Source organism: Lithobates pipiens, unplaced genomic scaffold, assembly GCF_037356315.1.
Source record: "Lithobates pipiens isolate NorthernLeopardFrog02 unplaced genomic scaffold, aLitPip1_a1.2 Scaffold_19, whole genome shotgun sequence".
Lineage (NCBI taxonomy): Eukaryota > Metazoa > Chordata > Amphibia > Anura > Ranidae > Lithobates > Lithobates pipiens.
Window position 1 is genome coordinate 373810656 of NW_027507764.1, and position 26032 is coordinate 373836687.

The window sequence follows — 26032 nt, forward strand, 5'->3', positions numbered from 1 at the left end:
TCTCTCTCTCTCTCTCTCTGTATCTATATCATATATGTGTGTGTATATATATATATATATATTTTATATATATATATATATATATATATATATATATATATATGTATATGTATATGTGTGTGTATATGTGTTTCTTTTAATCAGCTAAGTGCTGAGTAGGGTACAAAAACCCTATTCTTCCAGTACACAGGGGAGACAGACCATGACTCGTACAGATCTGCAGTCACTGTTAGAAGCAGTATTTTTGAGAAAAGATCGCTCTCCCTAATCATTTGATAGGTGCTGACGCATGTATTTGGGGTCTATGGAACTGCAGCATATTAATTTTCTTACTACACAAAATACTGTTCAACGGTTCTGTTCAACCCATGCAATAACTATAAAGATAGCGCATTATTTTGTTTATCTTTCTTATACATAATGACTTATAGTCACCCTGTAGTTTTGTCATGACTGCGGTAGTCAGGTGCATCATAGTCTTCTTTCTATCAAGGCTGCAGACAGCAATACCAAATTGGTCTTTAGTGTGTAAATATCTTGTTTTACTCCTGTGTAGCTAACAACATGTATAATGTGGCCATTTTGTGTTGAAAAACAAAACTTAAAGTGGAGTTCCAGCTGTTTCTGTGTTTATTAAAAGTCCGCAGCTACAAAAAGTGTAAATAATTAATTATAATTAATAAACACACACACACACTCACCTGTCCACGGTCCAGCGATGTGGCCGCCCGAACCCTCTGTTCTCTCCCCTGCCTCTTCACGGCGCTGGCATCACTACTGTTGGCACCCGGCTGTGATAGATTACGCCTTCACAGCTGGGTGCGCGCACTGCACATTTGCAAGGTCCGCTGCATGTCCTGAATGGCTGGGCAATTTTCTGGGACCAGTAACGTGTCCCAGAAGATTGCAGGTAGGGGGCGGTCTGAGCGGAAGTGGGAGCTGGGTGGGTACCTGTCAAAACTAGGTACTAGGTTCTACTTTTGGGTGGAACTCCGGTTTAAGAGGGAAATTCATTTTTAATTAAAAAAACAGAGGTCCTTGGTCAGCTTGATACAAAGGCCTATTTCATAAAGCTGACACACTAAGATTAAGCTGTAAGTGTCATATTCCATTTGTTAATTAGTTGCATGGCAAAAAATCCTGCCTTCTTAGCCCTTGTACAAGGGCTTAGAGTTTTATGAATTTGATTTAATGGGTCTGGTAAGGATTTGCATCTAGACCCCTGCCCAACTCTACTTCTGTTTACACTATGACCAAGGCTCCATCTCAGCTGTAAGGGCCCGTTCATACCAGAAACTGCACATAACTGCATGTTTTTGACAGCATGTTTATATGAATTTTGAAGTGCATCTGACGTACGCTTTCTGCATGCTTGCTGCGTGCTTAAATGCGTTTTTATGCTGCAGTGCATTTTTCTGTATGTTTTTGGGCTTGGCTTTCTTGGCTTAAAGGGGTGCAGTGCAGTGCATTTGAAGTGTGTTTGTAGCCTGTTACCTGTATTTGCGGGTTCGGAAAAATGAAGCATGCTCCTTTTTTTTTTTTTATAACTGCGTTGAACTGCACTGCAATGATGTGAACTATGCCTATAGGATTAGCTTGATTTTGGACTGTGTATGCAATTGGAGTGCAGTTCAAAATGCATCCAACTGAATTGGATGTGAAAGGGCCCTAAGCCCCTGTACACACAGTCGGAGATTTCCACAACCAAATCCGTCGGATTTTGTCCGTCACATTTAGTCTGACGGATTGTGTCCGAAACTGTTGCATACACACGGTCGGACTAAGTTGGCGAAAAATCCGATCTTTCAGAACGTGATGACATAATTTCGTTACGATGGGACTAGATTCAGGCTAGTAGCCAATAGATTTGATGTAGGAATTTGATCTGAGCATGCGTGGCACTTGGTCCGATCAAAATTCTCTACACATGATCGGATTACGTCCGACCGGCCCAGTTGGTCGGGAAATATTTCCAACATGTTGGAAAATTGGGTCCGACGGAATCAGTCCAATGCATACCACACACAGTCGGATTATCTGACGACACGGTCCAATAAGACGCATTCCGGCGGATTCTCCGACCGTGTGTACGCGGCATAACACTTGTTAAGAGTGAGGATAAGCAGTGCAGTGCTTTATAGGAAGTAAAATCCACAATGTAGGCAGTAGTTGGTTACATGAGCCTGGCAATAGTGGGAGAATTTGAATATGACTTTTTTTTATGTAATCGTATAAATAATGCAGCTTCTGCTTTGTTCTGTAATCAAGAGGAAGAATGAATATTCATAGTTACAGAATGTTCAGTGAAGCATGTAAAGCACTTCATAGTGAGCACTAGCATTACAGGTAGTTTAGCCCCCATGTGTGCCTCATGAACTAGGCTTGGAGTTACTGGGTTAAAGTAAACCTGCCACAATACTGGCAATTCGGAGCATGTGTTTGGAAAAATTGCATTTCAAAATCATTAATAGGGCCAGCTATATAGACAAATGAAGTTGTATACCAATTTTACCATTAAATGTTATACTGGGCCTCACTCTGTCCTAAACGTCTTTTTCAGTCCATAATATGAAAGCCCCTTTAACCAACTAGAAGGTGAGGGACAGGGACAAGTCTGATTTTGTATGGAAAATGTCAATGATTGCTAAGGACATTTACTGCCTTTTTTTAGCATGTTTACTTTGAATGGCTTGAGTTTGTGACAGGTTTACTTTATGGGGTTTAGCCAAAAGTGATATTTTAGGTATAAGTAGAATTTAGGGGGTTAAGGCAGGTGCCTTCTGACATATTTTATGTACTCCAGCTGCAATATCTCCCTGTCATTTACTGACTCTGATCATAACCACTTGGGAGTTTGGTAAATTCCCAACAAAGATATAAGAATTTGACAGGTGACTTAGTGCTCCAGCATTTGCCAATACAGAAATACTTGTTTTAGGTAAAGTGGCTCTTTAAGATATATGCAAAGTTCATTTAATTTTTTTGTGTTCGGGGCCTCAAGAGTAATTCCACAGATTTTTTACTTTGTATACAAAATAAACAATGCAATAATTATTAGCATGTAGTGCTGGTATTTTTTTTGTGTCATGACAAACAAATTGTGTATGCGCACACACACACACTTATCCAATCTGCTTCGGGAAAACATGAACCAAACTGCCATAATATTGTGACAAGAAAGGCAGCTAAGGTAGGTATGAAGCTGGACAACAGCATCATTAGCAGTAATCAGCACGTGTTTACGAAAGGTCGCTCTTGCCAAACCAACCTATTAACATTCTACAAAGAAGTGAGTTGCCATCTGGACAAAGGTAGGCTGGCGGATGTGGTGTATCTGGATTTTGCAAAACCATTTGATATAGTCACCCACAAACGCTTAATCTACAAGCTGAGGTCTGTAGGTTGTGATAAATAAGGTATACTCAGAGTGGTGAGTGGGGTACCCAAAGGCTCTGTCCTGGGACCAATTCTGTTTAATTTATTTATAAATATAGAGGGTGGGATAAATATCTTCATTTTTTATTTTTTTATTTCTTCTTTATTGTAAATTTTTGATCATTACAAACCAAAATACATTCTTATTGGATATAGTACTTGTCACTTATACAGTTTGTACATAAATTCCTTATTTCTAATACCTTACATATGGTCAATCCACAGCAAATTCTGAGTTTTTCTTTATTTTTCTTACATATATTCTCTAAACCTCATAACAAGTATTTAACCACAGTTAAATCCTTAGGGATATTGGCTTTTGTGCCATAAACAGTAATCTGCTAACTGGTATCAGAATCTCATGGGGCATAAGTTCTTCATCAAGGTTGCCCAAGAAGCAAATTTTTGTGTGTGTGTGTGTGTGTGTGTGTGTGTGTGTGTGTGTGTGTGTGTGTGTGTGTGTGTGTGTGTGTGTGTGTGTGTGTGTGTGTGTATAGTTTTCATTAATTGTATTCACCACTGCTCGGCAATATTTAGCCAGGTTAGGACAATTCCATAACATATGTATTAAATCAGCAGGTGATTTTTGGCACCGTGGACTCCGGGGAATCATGCCTACCCCACTTAAATAATTTAACCGGTGTTCTTATTTATAATATGCAGGGTAAATGGGTCCATCTCAGTGTTTGCTGACGACACAAAAATATGCAGGACAATAACAGCGGGATATAGAACCATATTTAATAAATTATTGGACTGGGCTACTGCATGGCAAATTAAGTTTAACACTGGTAAATGTAAGGTAATGCACTTGGGGGGTAAAAATATAAACGCAAGTTACGCTTTGTGGGGGAGAACCCCTAGGGGCTTCCAGGATGGAGAAGGATATAGGGGTTCTAGTAGAAGACAGACTGAGAAATAGCATGAAGTGTCAAGCAGCGGCTACCAAAGCCACTAGAATATTAGCATGCATTGAAAAAGGAATTTACTCCAGCGATAAGATGATTATTTCACCACTTTATAAAACTCTGGTTTGGTCACATCTAGAGTATTCTGTCCAGTTCTGGTCACCAATCCTCAGAAAGGATGTGCTGGAACTGGAGAGAGCCCAGAGAAGGGCAACTAAATGAATATGGGGACCTCAATTATGAGGAACGACAAGCGCTAAATTTGTGAGAAGAAACGCTTGAGGAGATTTGATTGCGATATACAAATATCTCAACAGTGATCCCAGTGTAAGTATGAAACTTCTCAATCCAAGGGAGTGTAAGTGGACACAGTGCCATAAGAGGAGACTGGAAGGAAGTGGTTTATCCTTTAAGGGGTTGTAAAGGTAAATGTTTTTTCACCTTAATGCATTCTATGCATAAAGGTGAAAAAACATCTGACAGTGCCAGTGCCCCCCCCCCCCCCCGTTTTACTTACCTCACCCCTCGAAAGTCCCGCGCTCGTCCCCCGACGTTCTTTCCACCATTCAGCCTGGGCGCTGATTGGCTGGAGTGGATGGATGGAAAGCAGCGCAGCCATTGGCTCGAGCTGCTGTCAATCACATCCACTGACGCGGAGCGCCGGGGCCGTGTGATACAGCGAGCGTCTATAGCCGCCGGCTGTATCATAGGAGCGCGCCCGCAGATGCTTCTCACCATGCGAGGGAGCTCGCATGAACGTGAGAAGCACCTGCGGGAGGAAGCCGAGACAGCCGCTGAGGGACCCCAGAAGAGCAGGTTCGGGGCCACTCTGTGCAAAACGAGCTGCACAGTGGAGGTAAGTATAACATGTTTGTTATTTTAAAAAAAAATCACTTTACAATCCCTTTAAGCTGCGTAGGGGTTTTTTTCTCTGTCAGGGCAGTAAGGATGTGGAACTCTTCCATAATCGGTGGTGTCAGCAGGAAGTATGGATAGTTTTAAAAGACTCTTGGACATGCATCTAAGCGAAAACAATATAGGGGGATATGGGAAATGATTTTCTCAAACACACACACGTTGGACTGTTGTCTTTATTCAACCTTACCAACTATGTAACTACCTTACTAAATGAAGCTCAATCAAAAGCAACAATAGGTGACAGGGACATGCATAAATTACTTTCTCTTTCGTTCATTGATGGACACAGCACCTTAATCTTGACCTTAGGGTTATATCGCCACCTTTAGGAGAGGACTAGGCAGAACACAAAAAACAAGCACAGTACCGCCCAGGAGGCGGTCCTACTGGCTATAACCCCTCACTCTTCTCCCAGCAGCTCAGTTTTTTTTCTGCCTAGTCTAGAAGGACCTGGCTCTCTCCGTGGGGACTAGTGGTCTTTAAAAAAAAATATCTTTTTTTTTTTTTTTTTGCTTCCTGTGATCTACAATCAACAGCCGGGCTGGGTGACAAGCTGGATAATATAGATCCCGGTAGTCTCCCCAGCCTGGCCATCGAGCACGTGCAGACCTTAGCTCCACGTTGGGTCGGCCGCGACAGGCCCCATTCTAGTCCAGTGGCGGCCAGTGAGCTATATGCTCCGGGGCACATATATGACCGGGCTACTGCTATCCGAGTCACAGTGTGCCGTGGCTGACAGCCACCCCGTACTGCTCGGGTGATGGGTCTGTCTGTGGAGTGCGTCCCTGCAGGAATGGTAAGTATGGTTCCACCTGTTTAGGCAGGATGGAGCAGCTGGGCATTCCCTGGGAGTTCGATTAGGGGGTCTCACTATCTCCCTTTCTTCACTCGCTGCCTATTTTCCTCCTCCCCATTCTAAGGGAGCGCTGTGTGACTGGGCATAAGGGGTTTAGAGCACGTACCAGGCCCAGGGGTCTTCCGGGTAATCTCTGGGTCCTGGCCAGGGGCTGCGCTGGGTGGTCATTTGGTTCGCTCGTTTAATCCCTGTGTTTTCTGTGTGCCGCCATGTGGGGGGAAATGGTTGCCGCGGCCATTTTCCCAGCGTTTTTGGGCACTTTTTGCCTGAGGCAGCCAGCGGTCATTTTCTTGTAGCCACAGGGGACGGTCTCTGTTACACTCTAGCTCTGGGCAGCTGATTAAGCTTGGAACAGAGGTTCCAAGCTCAGTTCCACACTCGAGTCTTGCAGAAAGAGATCCCGTCCAAATGGGACAAATCTCCAACATCCCTGGATTGTCAGATTCAGGTGAGCCAGCTAGCCAGGGCTTCGCTTCTCTGGTGGCTGAAGTCCCCGGCCCTTAGGTCCAGGAAGTCGCTACGTCCAATGAAGAGGAAGGCGATTACGAGGGACGCCAGCCTGAACAGCCGGGGGGGGGGGGGGGGGGGGGTTTGGGGCATCCAGATGGCTCAGGGTTGCTAGACGCAGGAAGAATCCCGCCTGCTGATCAATGTGCTGGATCTTCGGGCGATCGCAGAGGCTGCAGGGGCATCCGGTCAGGATCCAGTTGGACAATACGGCGGTGGCGTATGTCAATCATCAGGGAGGGAACAAGGAGCTCAGCTGCAGCACTGGAGGTCTCTCACATCCTACAGTGGGAAGAGCGGCGCGTGGCGGCTCTGTCAGCCGTACACATTCCGGGTGTAGAAAACTGACAGGTGGACTACCTCAGTCATCAGTTGCTTCGGCTCATTTGCCTAAGGTGAGGCATGCTGAATGTGGATCTCCTAGCCTCTCGATTTAATCGGAAGGTGCAGAGGTTTGTAGCCAGGTCAAAGGATCCCTGGTTGGCCCCATGGGGGCATTATCAGCCGATTTTTGCCTTTCCTCCTCTCAGACTCCTCCCTCGTCTGCTACGCAGAGTGGCGGTCGAGAGGATTCCGGTGCTTCTGATTGCCCCAGACTGGCCTTGATGTCCTTGGTACACCGACCCATAGTATGAATGGTGGCGGGTGTTCCTTGGAAGCTACCGATGCAGGAGGACCTTCTGTCGCAAGGGCCGATACTTCACCTTGCTTTACCGTCGCTGGTTTTAACAGCATGGCTTTTGCAAGCCACGTGCTGAGTGACCGAGGGCTGTCGGCTTCGGTAATTTCCACTATGCTGAGGGCGTGGAAGTTTTCTTCCCGGAAGATTTATCATGGCACGTGGAAGGTCTACATCTCCATGTGCGAGATGGGGTAGCGTCCGTGTACATATTCAGTTTCTAGGATTCTGCTGTTTTTGCAGCGAGGAGTAGATCAGAAGCTTGCATTAAGCACCATTAAGGGGCAGACATCAGCTTTGGCTGTCTTTTTTTTCAGCGTCCCTTGGCGAATCACTCATTGGTGCGTACATTTGTTCAGGGGGTTCGGCGTATGGCCCCTCTGGTACGACTGCTGTTTCCCATGTGAAATCTGAATCTGGTGATCTCGGTGCTTCAGAAACCGCTGCTTGAAAATATTAGGGAGATTCTTTTGACGCTCTCTCAGAAAGTAGTCTTTCTAGTGGCTATTACGTCTGCAAGGTGGGTTTCTGAGTTGGTGGCCTTGTCTTGCAAGTCTCCCTACTTGATCCTCCACATGGATAAGGCGGTGCTGCGTCCGCAGCCTTCTTTTCTTCCGAAGGTTGTTTCGGCCTTTCATGAGGACATCGTGCTTCTGTCCTTATGTCCTCGGCCGTCGCATCCCAAGGAGGTTACTTTACATTCTTTGGATGTGGTCTGGGCTCTGCAGGTGTATCTGTCTGCTATGGCTCCTTTCCAGAGGTCGGACTCCGTTTGTTTCAGTGCCTGGTCCGAAGAAGGGCCTGACGGTCTCCTTGGCCACCATTTTCCAGTGGATCAGACAGATTGTGGTTCAGGCTTATGCCATAAAGGAGAGGGCGTCTCCCATTCCTGTCACAGTGCATTCTACCAGGGCAACTGGTGCTTCCTGGGCTTTCCAACATCAAGCGTCCATTTCTCAGGTGTGTAAGGCGGCGACTTGGTCATCCGTACACACTTTCACAAAATTTTACAAGGTCGATGTGGGCACATCTTCAGATGCATGCTTTGGCTGCAAGGTTTTGCAGGCGGCCGTTTGAGGTAGCAACTCATCTGATGGGGCATTCTTGTTATGGGTGGAGTTTATTTTCTGTGTTCCCACTCCTCATTTTTGGCACTGTTTGGGGACATCCCCTAAGGTCAAGATTAAGGCGCTCTGTCTGTCAACGAACGAAAGAGAAGATACGATTTTTGTACTCACCGTAAAATCCTTTATTCTGATGTTCATTGATGGACATAGCACCCACCCCTCCAATTTATGTTTGTACTGCTTGTTGATGAACAAAGCTGCTGGGAGCAGAGTGAGGGGTTATAGCCAGTAGGACCCCCCCGGGTGGTACTGTGTTTTTGTTGGTGTTCTGCCTAATCTTCTCCTAAATGTGGCAATATAACCCTGAGGTCAAGATTAAGGTGCTGTGTCTGTCAGAAAAGGATTTTACGGTGAGTGCAAAAATCCTACTTTTGTATTTCTCTGTTGTCCTGGCTTTACAGGAGCTATTAATGCTCTTGGCAGAAGCTATCACTGCACTGGGGCTATATTGTAGAAACGTGCAAAAACTCTTACTGCACTTGTAATACCTTGAAAATTTATTTATACCCCTTGAACTTTTCCACATTTTGTCATGTTACAACCAAAATTGCAAATGTATTTTATGTGATAGACCAATAAAGTGGCACATTTTTGTGAAGTGGAAGGAAAATGATAAATGGTTTACAAATAAATGTGTGAAAAGTGGTGTGTGCATTTGTATTCAGCCCTCTTTACTCTGATACCCCTAACTAAAATCTAGCAAAACCAATTGCTTTCAGAAGTCACCTAATTAGTAAATAAAGTTCACCTGTATGTAATATAATCTCAGTATAAATACAGCTGTTCTGTAAAGTCCTCAGACATTTGTTAGAGAACCTTAGTGACCAAACAGCATCATGAAGGCCAAGGAACACACCAGACAGGTCAGGGATAAAGTTGTAGAGACGTTTAAAGCAGGGTTGGGTTATATAAAAATCTCAAGCTTTGAACATCTCACCTAGTACTGTTCAATCCATCATCTGAAAATGGAGAGTATGGCACAACTGCAAACCTACCAAGACATGGTCATCCACCTAAACGGACAGGCCGGGTAAGGAGAGCATTAATCAGAGAAGCAGCAAAGAGGCCCATGGTAACTCTGGAAGAGCTGCAGATATTCACAGAGCAGGTAGGAGAACCTGTCCACAGGACAACTATTAGTCGTGCACTCCACAAATCTGGCCTTTATGGAAGAGTGGCAAGAAGAAAGCCATTAGAAATCCTGATTGCAGTTTGAAAGAAGCCATTTGGGAACACAGGAAATATATGGAAGAAGGTGCTCTGGGCAGATGTGACCAAAATTGAACATTTTGGCCTAAAAGGAAAACGCTATGTGTGGCGGAAATCTAACGCTGCACACCACCCTTAGCACACCACCCCCACCGTGAAATATGGTGGTGGCAGCATCATCATGTTGTGGGATGCTTTTGTTTAGAGACAAGAAAACTGGTCAGAATTGATGGGAAAATGGATGGAGCCAAATACAGGGCAATCTTAGAAGAAAACCTGTTAGAGTCTGCAAAAGATTTGAGACTGGGGCAGAGTTTCACCTTTCAGCAGGACAACGACCCTAAACATACAGCTGGAGCTACAATAGAATGGTTTAGATTAAAGCATATTCATGTGTTAGAATGGCCCATTCAAAGTCCAGACCTGAATCCAAGTGAGAATCTGTGGCAAGGCTTGAAAATTGCTGTTCACAGACGCTCTCCATCCAGTCCAACAGAGCTGGAGCTATTTTGCAAAGAATGGGCAAAAATTTCACTCTCTAGATGTGCAAAGCTGGTAGAGATATACTCAAAAAGACTTGCAGCTGTAATTGCAGATAAAAGTGGTTTCACTAAGTATTGGCTCAGGGGAGCTGAAAACAAATGCATGCCACACTTTTCAGAGATTTGCAAAAAAATTCGAAACCATTTATCATTTTCCTTCCACTTCACAATTATGTGCCACTTTGTGCTTGTCTATCACAGGGGTAGGCTACCCCTGGCACGCAAAGCCTCTCTTGCCAGCACTCAACTCCCTCCCCAGTAGCAGAGCAGCGCAGGGAAGTGTCAGTGAGACACTAATGCATTCCAATTTCAGAATTCCCCACTCCACACCTGCACTGAGGGGGAGGCACTGTGCCCTCACACATTGCAAAAACATTGTTTGGTTCTCTAACTGTGCTGTAGTTGCGATTGTCAGCTTTTGTGATAGGGAAGCAATTGGGTGCAGTTCTGCTAGGGGGAAGTCCCTGTTTCCAGGAGGAGGGGGACTGTCATTGGCCACTGCTAAAGCCAATCACAGTCCTGCCAGCCCCACCCACCAGCTGGAGGAAGATGACTCGCTTGGTTGCCACTACCAATCTCAGAAAAAAGGATTTCACTGTGATTGTGGTTTTCTCAATCAGGTGACAGTTTGTGGAATTACTGTTGAGCTTCTGGGAACGTTGTTGAAATTATTCCTGAAACTTTGTTGCGTCACTTACTATTGAACCCCTGCACGCTGTGTCCCTTTAAGCCACAGCCAGTGTTCAGTGCAATGAAAATCACACCCAACATTTGCACTCTCAGCTGCAGAGGCCCAACTTATGATCCTGCACACAGGGCCACTGCTTTCAGAAAATGCCCCTGACCTGAGCATCCATTCCAGATGCTTGTATGTGAAAAGACATACATCCCATACAAGCACGTGGGCTGGATGTGAGAGGTGGATCAGCAGGATAAATGTGCCAGGGCAAGTAGATGTGTTTCATCTCTGCTTCCTTTCCAACACTCTGCATATCATAGATATGCAGGTGGGGAAAAATGTGCAGGAGGAGTTCAGAGGTGGGACAGAAGAGCAGGAAGGTACAGCGGTGGGGCAGCTGTGCAGGGTGGTAGAGATGAAAAGGGGGTTCAGTGGTGGGACAGAAAAGCAGGGGGGTAGAGCATTGGGGCAGATGTGAAAAGAGGTATTGGTGGGACAGAAGAGTAGGGGGTTACAGTGGTGGGACAGAAGAGGAAGGGGGTACAGTGGTGGGACAGAAGCGAAAGGAGGTAAATTGGTGGGACAAATGACCAGGGAGTTACAACGGTGGGTCAGAGGAGAAAGGAGGCACATCAGTGGAGCACATGAGCAGGGGGTACAGTGGTGGGGCAGAAGAGCAGGAGGAACAGAGGTGGGACAGATGTGCAGCAGGATCAGAGGTGGGACAGATGTGCAGCAGCATCAGAGGTGGGACAGATGTGCAGCAGCATCAGAGGTGGGACAGATGTGCAGCAGCATCAGAGGTGGGACAGATGTGCAGCAGCATCAGAGGTGGGACAGATGTGCAGCAGCATCAGAGGTGGGACAGATGTGCAGCAGCATCAGAGGTGGGACAGATGTGCAGCAGCATCAGAGGTGGGACAGATGTGCAGCAGCATCAGAGGTGGGACAGATGTGCAGCAGCATCAGAGGTGGGACAGATGTGCAGCAGCATCAGAGGTGGGACAGATGTGCAGCAGCATCAGAGGTGGGACAGATGTGCAGCAGCATCAGAGGTGGGACAGATGTGCAGCAGCATCAGAGGTGGGACAGATGTGCAGCAGCATCAGAGGTGGGACAGATGTGCAGCAGCATCAGAGGTGGGACAGATGTGCAGCAGCATCAGAGGTGGGACAGATGTGCAGCAGCATCAGAGGTGGGACAGATGTGCAGCAGCATCAGAGGTGGGACAGATGTGCAGCAGCATCAGAGGTGGGACAGATGTGCAGCAGGATCAGAGGTGGGACAGATGTGCAGCAGGATCAGAGGTGGGACAGATGTGCAGCAGGATCAGAGGTGGGACAGATGTGCAGCAGGATCAGAGGTGGGACAGATGTGCAGCAGGATCAGAGGTGGGACAGATGTGCAGCAGGATCAGAGGTGGGACAGATGTGCAGCAGGATCAGAGGTGGGACAGATGTGCAGCAGGATCAGAGGTGGGACAGATGTGCAGGAGGTACAGTGGTTGGGCAGATGAGAAGAGAAAGCGGGTTAGTGGTGGGGCAGATGAGAAGGTGATTCAGTAGTGAAACAGAAGAGCATGTACAGTTAGCCATCTCCACTAATAAGATCTTTTGTTTGGTGGTATTTGATCATCTCTGCATTTTTGTTTTTCCCCCCCAAAAAAAAAAAAAAATTGTGTTTTTCCTCCACCTTAAAACATAAAAAGGAACTGTGGGAACCCCCCCCACCCACACACCTAAAAGGTACCAGTTACTTAGCCGAGCTGTCTTTCTGGAAAATCTTCCGGGACGGCACACCTGAGAGATGAGAGGCTCCTCCCTTCAGGAAACACAATCAATCGACAGCTGTTTTAAAGTCCCCACCCTTCCCCTTGAACCTCAGTTTGTAGAGAAGTATCTCCTGAACCCGGTTCACAAGGGAAAATCCTTCCTCATAGGCACTCACCTTCTAGTGTTCTACAATTTTTCCCTCCTCCAACGGGCGGGAAGTAGGCCTGCCGTCCTGGAAGATTTCCCAGAAAGACAGCTACCGGTAAGTAACTGGTACCTTTCTCAAGTCATCTTCCAGGACGGCACACCTGAGAGGATAAACAAGTACCTCAGGCCACTGCCACTGGGGCCACTGCAAGACCCTCTTGGCGAACCTTGGTTCTGCAGTGAGCTTTACCTCCACTCCATATGCTTGATGAAGGTATCTTAGCTGGATCATGTGGCTGATCTGCAGGTCTGCTCCACCGATGTCCCTGCCTTTTCCGCTTCGGATGCAGTATCTAGGTGAAATGGGCTCTTAAAGATGGAATCAGAAAACAAGTTAAACTTGTAGGTTAGCAATGTTGCCTGTCTCACACATCTAACAACCATGGCCTATTGTGCCTGTAGGTGCTACTTAGAACCACTAAAAAGATAAATCAGAGACCAGTGTTGTAAGACAAGGACACTACATTAATCAATAAGAGGGCCTGTCTTAACACTACCCTGTTCAAGGAAGTAAAGCTGCAAAAAAAAAAGGGGGGGGGAGGGGGGGGCCTGACAGACAACCTTTTTTGTTCCTTTTTATCTTTACGTCAGCAGACGTCAGAAGACTAAAGGGAAGCCTACTTAAGGGTAATAGATTAACAGATGCTTGATCCCTGGGTTTAAGGCATGCCCAATCTATGGCTTTACTTAGGCCTGAGAGCCTACTTCAGATTAAAGTCCATAGCAGGAGTAGACTACCCATATTGCACCGAGCCAAAACCTATTTGATCGGGTATACATCTTTATACTTCATCCTCAGGCCCTAATACTCCTCTGAACAGAACTCTTCTTACTAAACAGGTCAATTCATTATCCCCTTCCTCCAGTGTCCCATAAACCTACAGGGCTTCAACCCTAGGAAATGGTTCTGGCATCCCTGAATGTAAGGGGTCAAGGTTTTCTGACATGTGGCATCTGCAGCCCGAACTTCTGGACCCTCCATGGAAAAGAAGGCTGAAATATAAAAAGGTGATACATGTATTAATATCACAAATAAAAAGATCATAGATTGTGGGCACGGCGCAATAGATTTAGACAGAAAGGACACAAGTATAGACAACAATGTTGTGTACCCGAGTGTGACTAGCTAAACCGATATATCAAATATGGGAAGAGACCCAAATCTGAACCTCAATGTAGACAAACAGTCCTCACAGCCTGGTTTTCTGATGTGCTGCCAAGATGTAAAAACATTAAGACACAAGCAAACCTTAAATGCTGCATATTTCTGAAGTGCAGCTAGCTAGGTCATAACTGATATATAAATACAGAAAGGACAGGAACGCCTTTACTGTTGTGTTTTACTGATGTACAGCAAAACAAGGCTATAAATATAAAAGACAGAAAGACCCAAACTTCTATGTTGCGTATTTCATCTGGTGAGCGCAAATACATCCTCACAGCACTGAGTGGCACACCGGGGAAGAATGTCCTTAGTCTTCCTGCACTAGTCACCTTATCCCACTATCAGCTCTAGAGATACAGCAACATGCGACTTTTTAGCAACTTCAGGATGCGATTTTGAAAATTTCTTTGCATATTGAAGGACATTTTTCTTGTGTTTTTTGCACGATTATCCCGCACTATCATTCTTTGCACTAGTAGTTGCATGACACTTGTTTAAGACTATTAATCAGCACTTTTTTGCACAATTGTAAAAAAATGTTTGTTGTTTATCTTTGTTTATCTGGTAACTGTGTGCATTTCATCAGAAAACATATATACAGCATTACACACACACATATATATATATATATATATATATATATATATATATATATATATATATATATATATATATGGCAAATCAGCACCCACGCTGATACATAGTATGTAATAAGAAAACCAGTATTCACACTGGATATACAAGTAATATTTATTGTTAAACACACACATAAGAAATAAGAAAACCAAACACCGATATTGGATATACAAGTACCGTATTTGCCGGCGTATAAGGCGACTGGGCGTATAAGGCGACCCCCTAATTGTCCAGCTAAAACGTTGGTTTTGACATATGCTCGCCCTATAAGACGACCCCCTTAAATACCTCATGTGCCAGATGGAGGGTCGGGTGCCAGATGGAGGGTCGGGTGCTTAAAACAAATCTCCGGTGTTGAATGGCGAGGTGGCCGTGGAGGGAAGAGGAGCCGAGGGGTAGCCGCATTCATACTGTATACAGTATTACAGTGTACCGCGCCGAGCCAATCACGGCAAGCGATGTATTCTATTAATGAATACAAAGCCTGCACGGATTGGCTTTGAGATTCAGAGAGGCGCGGGCTGATGATATTACAGCCTCTGCCAATCCGAGCAGGCTTTGTATTCATTAATAGAATACATCGCTCGCCGTGATTGGCACAGGTTGGATCATCAACCCGCGCCTCTCTGAATCTCAAAGCCAATCCGTGCAGGCTTTGTATTCATTAAAAGAATACATCGCTTGCCGTGATTGGCTCGGCGCGGTACACTGTAATACTGTATACAGTGTGAATGCGGCTACCCCTCGGCTCCTCTTCCCTCCGCGGACATTAATGCTGACATCCATATACCGGCGTATAAGACGACCCCCGATATTTGGGGGATTTTTTTAAGTATAAAAAGTCGTCTTATACGCCGGAAAATACGGTAATAATTTTTTGCTAAACACATACAGTTTTTCTAATAATTTTAAGGCACTTATTTGTACGCACTTAGATGCACAAACATAGGGTTCCAGCGTCAAAGCTTAATTTTAATTTTCTACTAAACCTTCACCACCAGTGAAGGAACAAATCCTAAAATGGTTGGACACCCTACTATAGTAGTAGTTGTCCTACCTTACCTCCATAGACTGAGCAAACGCTAGCCAGCTCATACCCAGGTGGGACCGATTAGCAACTAAAGTCTCAATGAGCCCAGCCCTAGAGACCAATTTAAGGCAGCCTCTAGAAGAGGTAGGTGGTTACCAATTTAGCCTGGGGGTAAATAGCTACTTGCATGCTTCAAATAAGCAATTATGTAGCTCTTGCATAGGTTTGCACAGAAAATCCTCAATTAAAAGGATGTAGGAAGCGATCTATGGTGAATCGCCTTTAGATCTGCCAGAGTGGATTGTAGCCCAAATCAGCAAAAAAGTTTTTTCTTACCTCCTACACTAGAATATAACCACAGTGTAAAGGTGGAGTGGGAGGTTGGAGCTTATGAAAGTTACCTATAGCAAGCAACCCCCAAAAGGAGGATCTGTCACAAGGGAACCCCTACTGTGCCACACAGAAGCTTGGTTCCTGCCCATCCTTGAATGTTGGGTCAGCTTTTAAGCATCATGAAGCAACTTCAGATTCCTAGCAGCTGGGCTAATAGGGCCAATAACCTAGTGCACCTGCTGACCAGGGGAGCTTCTGAATCCACCAACCACTGCCCAATTAATAACTTGTTCAGTGGTATACCTGGCCTGTAAGTAACTTTGTATCTACCAGGTCCCCTCTGTGCGCTATATTCATCCCTACTAATGTACCACAACTGGGCATGTAGGGAAAGGCTGGCAACCTACTGCTGCGATAACCACAGTGTCTCTGCTGTAAGAGGGAGCTGTGGCTGGTGGTTTTAGCAGTGGCGTCTGGGCTATTTGTATCCCAACTCCAGGTTTTGCACTGCACCAGTCAATATATACACAGGGAAGGGGGAGCAATGGCCTACCTCTTTCCCATCTAAGGTGGTTTAGGCACACTCGTTCTCTGTACCACCTGTCCACCATACAGCGTCTCTGATGTAAGAGGGAGCTGCGGCTGGTGTTTTTAGCAAAAGCTTAAGGGCTATTTGAATCCAGACCCCAGGGGAGATTATCTCAAATGCCCAGAAACCCTCTGGCTGGAATTGGGGATTTTGCAGCTAAATTCCCAAGGCAAAAAGGAAAGTACTCACCGTTGTCTTCCCCTTTTTGCCACAGCCAGCGGGCTTGCTTTTCCATCCTTATGGTCCACACGCAAGGAGGATAGCCGCCAAAGTGCCCCCCCCCCCCCCAACTGCTGTCCCCATAGGGAGGTACAAGGTTAGGCTGTGTCCTGCACTGTAGCAGTCAGTATATACACATGGGGGGGGGGCAATGCCTTCCGTTCCTCATTCCCATCTAAGGTGGTTAAGAGAGACATCCACCGTAGTGAACTGGTGCCTCCTCGCTCTAGCGAAAGGAGGATGTGGGCGGCTGCTCCTACTGACTCTCAGCCTTCCCTCCTGGATAAGAACGCCGCTGCCATTTTCCCGAAGTTTGAAAATGATGCGGGTGCTTGTTGCCGTGCCCTCTCCAGCAGCCAACGCGAGCTACCGGGGACCCAGGAGTCGGGGACACAATCCCCCTGGAAAGAACCGATGGCCAGCACCCCCGTCTGAACAGCCACCTGTACAGGTAAGGAAGGGAGACAGGATAATAGCCCCTGAAGTTCTGGGTACACCACTGTACCCAGTGTCCTTCAGCTCTCAGGGGGGGGGGGGGCTCTTCCAATTTCTGCTGCCCCCCCTGAGGAAAAGATAGGGGAACCCCCCAGGAAGGACAAGAATATCCTACCAGACCCAGAGGCTTCCTAAGCTTGTGGTCCGGCTCCCAGGGGGAGACCACCAGCCCTAGGCTTCAGGTCATTTGGAAAAAAACAGTTTCGCTGTGTAGGGAGAAACACAATCCACAATCAAAAACTGAGGATCAAGGGGAAGGGTGGGGACTTAAAACAGCTGTCGATTGATTGTGTTTCCTATAGGGAGGAGCCTCTCATCTCTCAGGTGTGCCGTCCTGGAAGATGACTTGAGAAAAAAAAAAGTCATCAGAATACGCCAATATGTATTCTGCTGCATATTTTTGGTAAAAAAAAAAAATCCCCAATAAGCATATATTGATTGCAGGCGCTATAACCTTTGCGCAAATCAAACTATGGGATATTTTTATTTTACTAGTAATGGCAGCCATCAGCTGGGAAGGAGACGATCAAAGGGTTAAATATGTGCCTAGCTGGCATTTTCTTACTGTGGGGGAGGTACTTGTAGTAGAGATAGGCATAGATCTGTGTCCCTGCTTTACAGGAACACAAGATCCATGCCTTCTGTACTGACAGAACAGCGATCTTGATTACATAGACAGACTGCCATTCTCCCTCTGTACTGAAGGATTGGCAGATGTCGGCTGATCAGCTCCAGCTGTGCATAATCACAGCGGGAGCGGGCCACTGGCGGCGCGCATGTACACCCCAGATCCGGAAGTGTTGAATCACGTACTGGGTACGTGATCCAGCACAGCTGTGCCACTTTGCTGCCGTATATTTAAGTTATATGGTCAGAAAATGCTTAAAGCCAAACCCCCCCCCCCCCCCCAAAGATACTCATCCCCCCCATCTTCCAGCAATGTGGAGGTTACACCTTTTCCTTGGGCAGTGGGTTTTTCGGCCTTTCCGATTGGCCAGTGTTGGGTGACGTCATCCCTCACATGCACACAAGAATCAGTCATTCAGACACAGCTGAAGAGAATTGGCAGAATGCATGCTGAGCTGTGCAGCTTAGTGTACCTTCAATAGGAAACTAAGCAGGCAGGTAAGTTTATTATTGCAGAATAGATTTAGACCCCTTTCACTGAGGCACTTTCACGCAAAAAATAAAAAGTGTACCTGAAAAGTTCATTTCCATTGAAATCAATGTGTGCTGGCAGGGCGGTGAAAAAACATCCCTCTCCATTGAAATGAATGGAAAGCTCTTCAAAAGCTCTCCAAAACACTGTTTTACTGGCAGTTTAGAAGCGCCTCCGTGCGAAAGGGGCCTTAGGATGTTTCTTCAATAAAAAGCTGTCGGTTCCTAGTTTTTGAAAGTTTGGTCCCAATTTAACCACTTAAAGACCAGGCTCTGAAATTTGGTGTTTACAAGAAAAAAAAAAAACAAAAAAAAAAAAAAAAAAAACTTAGAAAAAATTAATAATAAATATTTTTTTTATATCTCCTGAGTAAATTGATGCCCAACATGTTACGCTTCAAAATTGCACCCACTTGTGGAATGATACACACTTTTACCCTTAATCTCCATGAGACATTTAAAAAAAATAAAAAAATTCTACAGGTTGCATGTTTTGAGTTACAGAGGAGGTCTATGGCTAGAATAACTGCTCTCGCTTGAATGATCGTGGCAATACCTCACATGTGTGGTTTAAACACCGTTTTCATATGCGGGCGCTACTCAAAAAATGAATTTGCTTCTGCACGCAAGCTCGGCGGAACAGGGCGAATTAAAAAAAAAAAAAAAAAAAAATTGTATTTTAACTTTTTTTTTTTACGCGGTTCTTTTAAATTTAAAAATTGTAATAAAGTCCCTTTAAGAGCTATGGGCAGAAGTGACATTTTGACGTTGCTTCCACCCTGCAACGTTATGGCCAAGTGGGGGCCATCTTCCACTCACTTGTCTCCATACCGAACAGGAAGAAGAACCCGATCACCTGTGCCACTACCGGACAGCTCCAGTAAGCGGCAGAGGGCACCGGAGACTGTATAAGTGATCATGCGGCGGATGAATCCGCAACAGAGACCGCTTTTATCTAAAAGCCGACTGGCCACAGAAGAGGATACCAGGGTTATGGCAGCTAGCGGCTGCCACGATATTCCTCTTCAAAGTAGCGACGTAAAAACAGTCCGTAAGTGGTTATTCCTAAAAAAATGGAATGCGATATGCACCCTGGGTAGGCCTGAGGTATTTGTTTTTCTAACAGCTCTGTGCGAGTGGCAACTCTTTCTTTTAAGATCAAAAGCACCTTATTCCTTTCAAAAATAATTTATAGTAAACATTTCAGACAGTGCAAATGTTGCATTGGCATTAAGAAACACAGTAGTCAGTCAATCTGTAGTTAAAATGTTTATTTTGAACAAAAGCAAGTCCAAATTGGCAAAGGCAATATATTCTTTGTACTAGATATATTACAGTAAAGTAGAAATGAGGGGGCCCAACTGGCACCACATTAAGTCTTTCCTACGACTAAGGGTTCCTGATTTCCCAAAGTTACTAATAAATTATATAATATTTATATAGGAATATAAAAGTGTCCTGTATCACACATTAAAAACTGAATTGAAGAAATGTTTATTTTCTTATTGGGAAAAAAAAAAAAAAAAAAAAAAAAAACCCGACATGTTAAGTACACCTAAAATGATGCAGAAATGATGCTCCATCCAGTACGTAGATGAAATGGATAAAGATGTAGACCTGTATAAAAAAAAAAAAAAAAAAAGGAAAAAGGTTTGGGGTCCAAACCACATAACTACAAATGAAAACAAAAAATAGTGTACAAACTGAAAACTGACAGAGCTACAGCTGTGAAATTGTTATCGATGTGTCTAAGGAGCAGCACATAAACAAAAAAAAAAAAAAAAAAAAAAACCCGACATGTTAAGTACACCTAAAATGATGCAGAAATGATGCTCCATCCAGTACGTAGATGAAATGGATAAAGATGTAGACCTGTATAAAAAAAAAAAAAAAAAAGGAAAAAGGTTTGGGGTCCAAACCACATAACTACAAATGAAAACAAAAAATAGTGTACAAACTGAAAACTGACAGAGCTACAGCTGTGAAATTGTTATCGATGTGTCTAAGGAGCAGCACATAAACAAAAAAAAAAAAAAAAAAAAAAAAAAAAAAAAAAACACACACCACACCTGTACATCGCACCTAAATTACAAAACCAAACCATAAACCTTATATATGCCAATAGGCTTACGCAACAATGTACATCAAAGCCAAGAACTTATGAAATCTACCTAAAGGGTCAGTACATGGTACAGGAGCAACAATGTAACTAGGGCAGTGGTTCCCAACCTTTGTGAGACCGTATTTTTTCCCCCCAAACTTTCAAAAAAAAAAAAAATAATAGTATGTTCGCACAAGAGCAATTATTTCAGCCTGTGACAGCTTAAACTGCAGACAATACTTCAATGCTGCCATAGCCATTTTAAATCAAGTCGCAACATTATTGCACTATACATACCTTCAAACTTCATAACGTAGAAAAAAGGGACACAAGAGTGCAAGTATAAAATGTGCTCTGACACAAAAGCAGGTATAGGGACTCCCTGTACTGCATACTGTGTGTGGCATATGAGTGTGTTCTGAACCTGCTCATGTTCTACATTGCACAGTCTAGTGGTTTAGAACCACTAATGTAGAATGCTGCCCTGGGTCACACGGGTTTATTTACCAAAGAAAAATCCATGAGTACTACAAGTGCACTTGGAAGTGCAGTCACTGTAGATCTGAAGAGGAAAATATAAAAACAGCATGTTTGCTTGCACATGATTTATATCACCCAATCAGCAGAGCTTCCACCCACATCTACAGTGACTGCACTTCCAAGTGCACAGTAAATTTGCCTTTAGTAAATAAACATTGTGTTCTGTCAGCAGAGGGCTCTGGTCATTCTTGCCATCACCTTCCCAGCTCTTTATGGTGGAGCATATGCAGCCAGCTATATATAATAAAGGCTCAGCTTTAAATTAAGTGCTCCTTAAGTTGGGTCCCCAGCTAGCCAAACACTCAAGACTCTAACCAGTGTCTGCAGAGTTTTTTCCTCTTGTCTGCACCTCCTTCCAAGCACACTTCCTCACCCAGCATGGGGGGCCAACTGCTGAACAGGAGGGGACAGAGAAAAGTAGAGTTCACATGCTGGTGGTTGAACCACTGATCTAGTAGATAGGACTTTTTTTTTTAAACCAGATATTCCAAATGATCCTAGATGAGCCTCAACAAATCTTCCATTCTCCTTCAACCACTGTGTAACGATGGGGAAAAAGGTTAGCCACAGTCTGAAAATCTTAAACACCATCATCAATGATTAGTCAGACCCCAAGCTTTATAAAGCGTGGGCTTGACTAGTCCTACAGCACGTTGGCAAACATACAGCGCATAGTCGCAAACTGAGTTTGTGAAAAAAAAAAAACATCAGAATATAGTGCTGAATGCAGGAACAAACTCATGAAACTGACAAACTTATACAGAGAGGTCAATTTGGTGGAACTACTGGACCAGAAGTTAGGAGCACCATAGTGAACACCAAACATAAAAAATATGGATTGACGAGCAAGTGTTTTGGATCAGACATTTTAAACCAGTTCCAGTTTTCATTTTAATTATTTCTTATTACAAGTGAAGTTATGCAAGTCATGGGACAGCTAACCAGCTGCATCATATTTTCTGTAACGTTAAACCTATTGAAGCAGCCTTTAATAATCTTCAGGCAGGTCTATGTCATGTTTTAGTTGCTTAAGATCCGCCATTTTAAATCCAAGTAATACTTGCTGTTCATGATGTTTGAGAAATTTCATACATATATATCGCCTTGTACCAAAAAACGAAGCAACATCACTCTTCCACATATCTAGTACATGTGCCAGCAATTCAATTTCCCTTTTGGTGGGGTAAGGTTTCACATGGAAATACTTTAGCAGGAATTCCTTTTTAGCTTCATGAGATACAGTTGCAAAAGCATCTGGTACCATCACAAGCATGCTAACATTTTGATCAGCAGAATAATCAGAAAATTCGGATTTGGGGTCAATTTTTCTTCTTTTAGAAGGCACAGGAGACATGTCTTTTGAAGCACCTAGACCATTTTTCTGGCCAATCTTTGTATCATTTGATGGAACCTGAGTTTCTGCAGTAGAATTTGGTTTTCCTTTTGTACCATCATTTGATCCTCCCTTTGACTGCCCTTTAGCATTGCTGTCTGCAGACAACTCAAGTGCTGCAATACTATCTTTAGGAGCATTGCGACAGCGCTGAAGATGTACTGCAATGGCTGACAAAGTCATACTACCAGTGTAGACACCGCAGCAGTGTATACACTTAAATGCAGGGGATTTAAGTATAGTATGCATTGTGGGCATTATGTGGTGCTTATCCTTGTAATGTGTTTCCAGTGCTTCCGACTTGGATAAAACATGTTCACAAAAAGAACATTTAGCGCCCTGCTCATCGTGTGTGCTTCTCTCAGAGGTTTGTATTTTGATGTACAAGGGAGTAGAAGTGTTAGAATTGGCTCCAGCAACTACAGCAATCTGCATTTCTTTTTCTCCAAGCTCTTCCTTGGAAACATGAAAGGTAAGGTCAAAATGAGGAAAGAGTGCTGTACCATTAGCATCACATGAGACTGTAATACCTTTTCTTACAAAGTCTCCATGGATTTTCTTTTTGTCTACATGTAGGATTTTCATGTGGTAGATAAAGTTTCTGAGTTCGTAAAAAACAGCTTTGCAGTACAGGCATACCATACCATGCATTAAAAGGTGCTGCAACACCTCTGTCTCTGGAGTAAATGCCCTGCAAGTGACACATCGAATAGACTTTTCCTTCACAACTTTCAAAAAAGATGCATGTGCTGCTGCAACTACAGGTTGATTTGGGTCATTGCTGGTGGCAGACTCTGTTGGCTTATCAGGGCTATTTTCCTGTTTTATATGAGCAATCTGCATGTGAACTTCATAGACGTTTGAAGGGAATAGTTCATTGCATACTGGACATGTCTTCCATTGTCTAGTCTTGTCCTTATCACCTGGAGCAGTGGCTGGGCTATTGGCAGGAGTTGGTTTTGGAGTTGTATTATTTTGTGATGTGCTTTGTGGTGACTGTACACTAGGGGGAGATGGCGCACTGGCTGGAGAAGTGGATACTACTGGCTGGGACAGCTGTACAGGCACGTTTGGTGTATTAACAGCTGGAATAGCACATGGAGCAACCGGCAATGTTACAAGGGTATATGTAGGTATTCCATTTACTTGTTTTCCTGTTGGTATGAGTTGCCTTATTATAGGTGTTGCAAGGAAGGTATTTTGGGGAACTCCAGGTTGATTTCCTGCAACGTTAGTCGACTTCAGTGGTTGATTTACAGAAATGATTGTAGGCCTTATATTTTGATTCATCTGTAATACATTGGACTGCAAAGGCTGTGGGCACGCAATCATTGTTGACTGGTTAACAGGAAGCAGGCCCCTGGCTAATGGCTGGTTAACTGGTAAAACTGTAGGTCGTACATTGGCCTGAGCGCCAGGAATGATCTGTCCACCAACACTGCAAGCAGAAGGAAGCACAGTTGCAGTGACAGGCTGATTTAGAGTAAATCTTGGAGAAAGGAACATAGACTGAGGAAGGGAAGCTTGTAGAGTAATGCTCTGGTTTTGAGGAAGGGCAGTAGTTACAAATCCAACTTGAGCAGTAGGGGCAACAGTAGTAGATGTTGTCTTCACTATACCTCCAGCAGGATCGGGAACTGATGTTATAGATGGTACTACATTTGAAATGATAGCAGTAGATGCTCCCAAAAGGGGTTGATTGGGACCATTTTGAGGAAGTGAAGCCACCTTTGCATCTTGAGCAGATGGAAGAGCTGAAGCTGGGGAGATTGGCAATGCTGTTGGTTTAGGTGAAAGTGCTACAGGTGGACCAAGTACTTTCCTGTAGGGTCTTTTTATACTTGATCGACCAGCATCAGAAATATCAGATCTCAGCTTCTGTTCCAAATCTCTATGCTTGTCAGATGTCAGAATATGGTACATTAACGCATCATGGTTATGAATGGTGTAATTGCATTTTTTACAGTAAAATCTATTATCAAGATTAACTTTTGATCCAAGAGTCCCTTTAAGCTCCTCTTCTGACTTTTCCCCAAAATACTTTTCAAGTTCACTTTTATGGTGGCTACTTAGAACATGTCTCTTTATAGTGTAATACAGGCTGTCCGTAAAGGAACACTTTACACAAGAAAATTTCATTTGAACTGCTTTTGGATAATCTTTTGTCCAAACAGGATTTTGGCCATCCTTTGTAGCAGGCGTTTGGCCTTTTCGAACACTTGAGTGAAAAATCCGCATGTGTTTGACCACATTCTTTGTATGGGATGTGAATGGGCATCTTGGACAACTTGCCATCATCTCCTGATCTTTCTCATCTTCATGATAGCGCTGCAGATGACTTTTGAAAGACGTCAGCAGTCTTGTTGAAAAGCTGCAGAGGCTGCAACAAAACTGCTTGGATCTGTAACCCTAAAGAATATGAAAAGTGAAATTAGTCATGTTCTTATTTTTGATCAAAAAACACAAATATTTTCTTACTATGCAAATTTAAAAGAAAAACGATCTTCTGCACTTCTGGATTCTACTTCAATAAATGAGAACAAAATCAAGTACAAGTAAACCTAAGAACAAAAAACGTAATATATTGCAGCTTACCAGTCTTTTGGATGTGGTGACTGCATTTTGCTTTTTTTTTTTTTTTTTTTTTAAAGCCAAAAATATTTTTCAGCAAGTACAAAAAAATAAAATATTTGTTGATTTTACCAACAATGCAGAGAACGTTATAATTCCCATGAACTAATTAGAAAGCAAAACTTTAGTTCTGTTGTAATCTACAAATTCCCTTACCCTAGTGTGATGAATATGAACAAAAGCCAGACATGTTTGGAAAAGAGAACACAAGAGGGCACCAAAGTTTAGCAATTGGTTTGTCGCCCTCCTGTGTTCTCCCTACGCATATTTTTCTGTGAGGCAATGCAGCTTATGTACACTGGGATTAACCTTATAGACTTATTTTATTGCCACATCTACCGGTATATCTCTTGTGCAATATATTTTTTTTTGATGTCTGAAAAAGAGGGTGAGCAATACTTACACCTTTAAATGAAGGTCTGCTTTAAATATATGGATTTAAATCAGGCCTTAAAATAAATTTATCTTGCAAGCATGTTTTTATTTAACCGAACAGTGAAAATAGTAAACAATTTTTGTTGCTTTTTGTCAACTTATTAAAATTAAAAGCAGAACTAAAAACACATCTATTTTATTGTATTCCAAAAAAGTTGCATTCAAGGCATGCCATGAATGATAATGGTCACAGTTGCCTGTGTTCTCAACTGAACTGTCAAGCCATCAAATGGCTGGTGTCATAACTCACGTGTGCAGCATCATGGTAACTGCAGATCAGAGATGTCCGCTTCCTTGTCTGTAAAGACTAGGAGGGTTTAGTTTGCTTTTAATTCCAGCTGGCAATACATGTCAGCCACCTGCAGATACCCTGCACATTTTTTAGATGTACATCCCAGGAGGTGATGCAAACTGAGACTTTAGTCAGTTTGACACCCCTAGATGGCAACAATTACAAATTTACAATTG

At 43.8% G+C, this 26032-nt stretch overlaps 1 protein-coding gene across 2 annotated transcripts in view; it reads right to left on the reverse strand.

Moving 5' to 3' along the window:
* Positions 1-19720: 19720 nt before the first annotated feature.
* Positions 19721-26032, reverse strand: part of ADNP2 (ADNP homeobox 2) — a 28609-nt gene continuing 22297 nt past the window's right edge. For both annotated transcript variants that reach the window (XM_077492307.1, XM_077492306.1), the window contains one exon: positions 19721-24907. In XM_077492307.1, coding sequence (XP_077348433.1) covers positions 22094-24907 — 2814 coding nt within the window. In that variant the 3' untranslated portion in view covers positions 19721-22093. The remainder of the gene's footprint in view (positions 24908-26032) is intronic.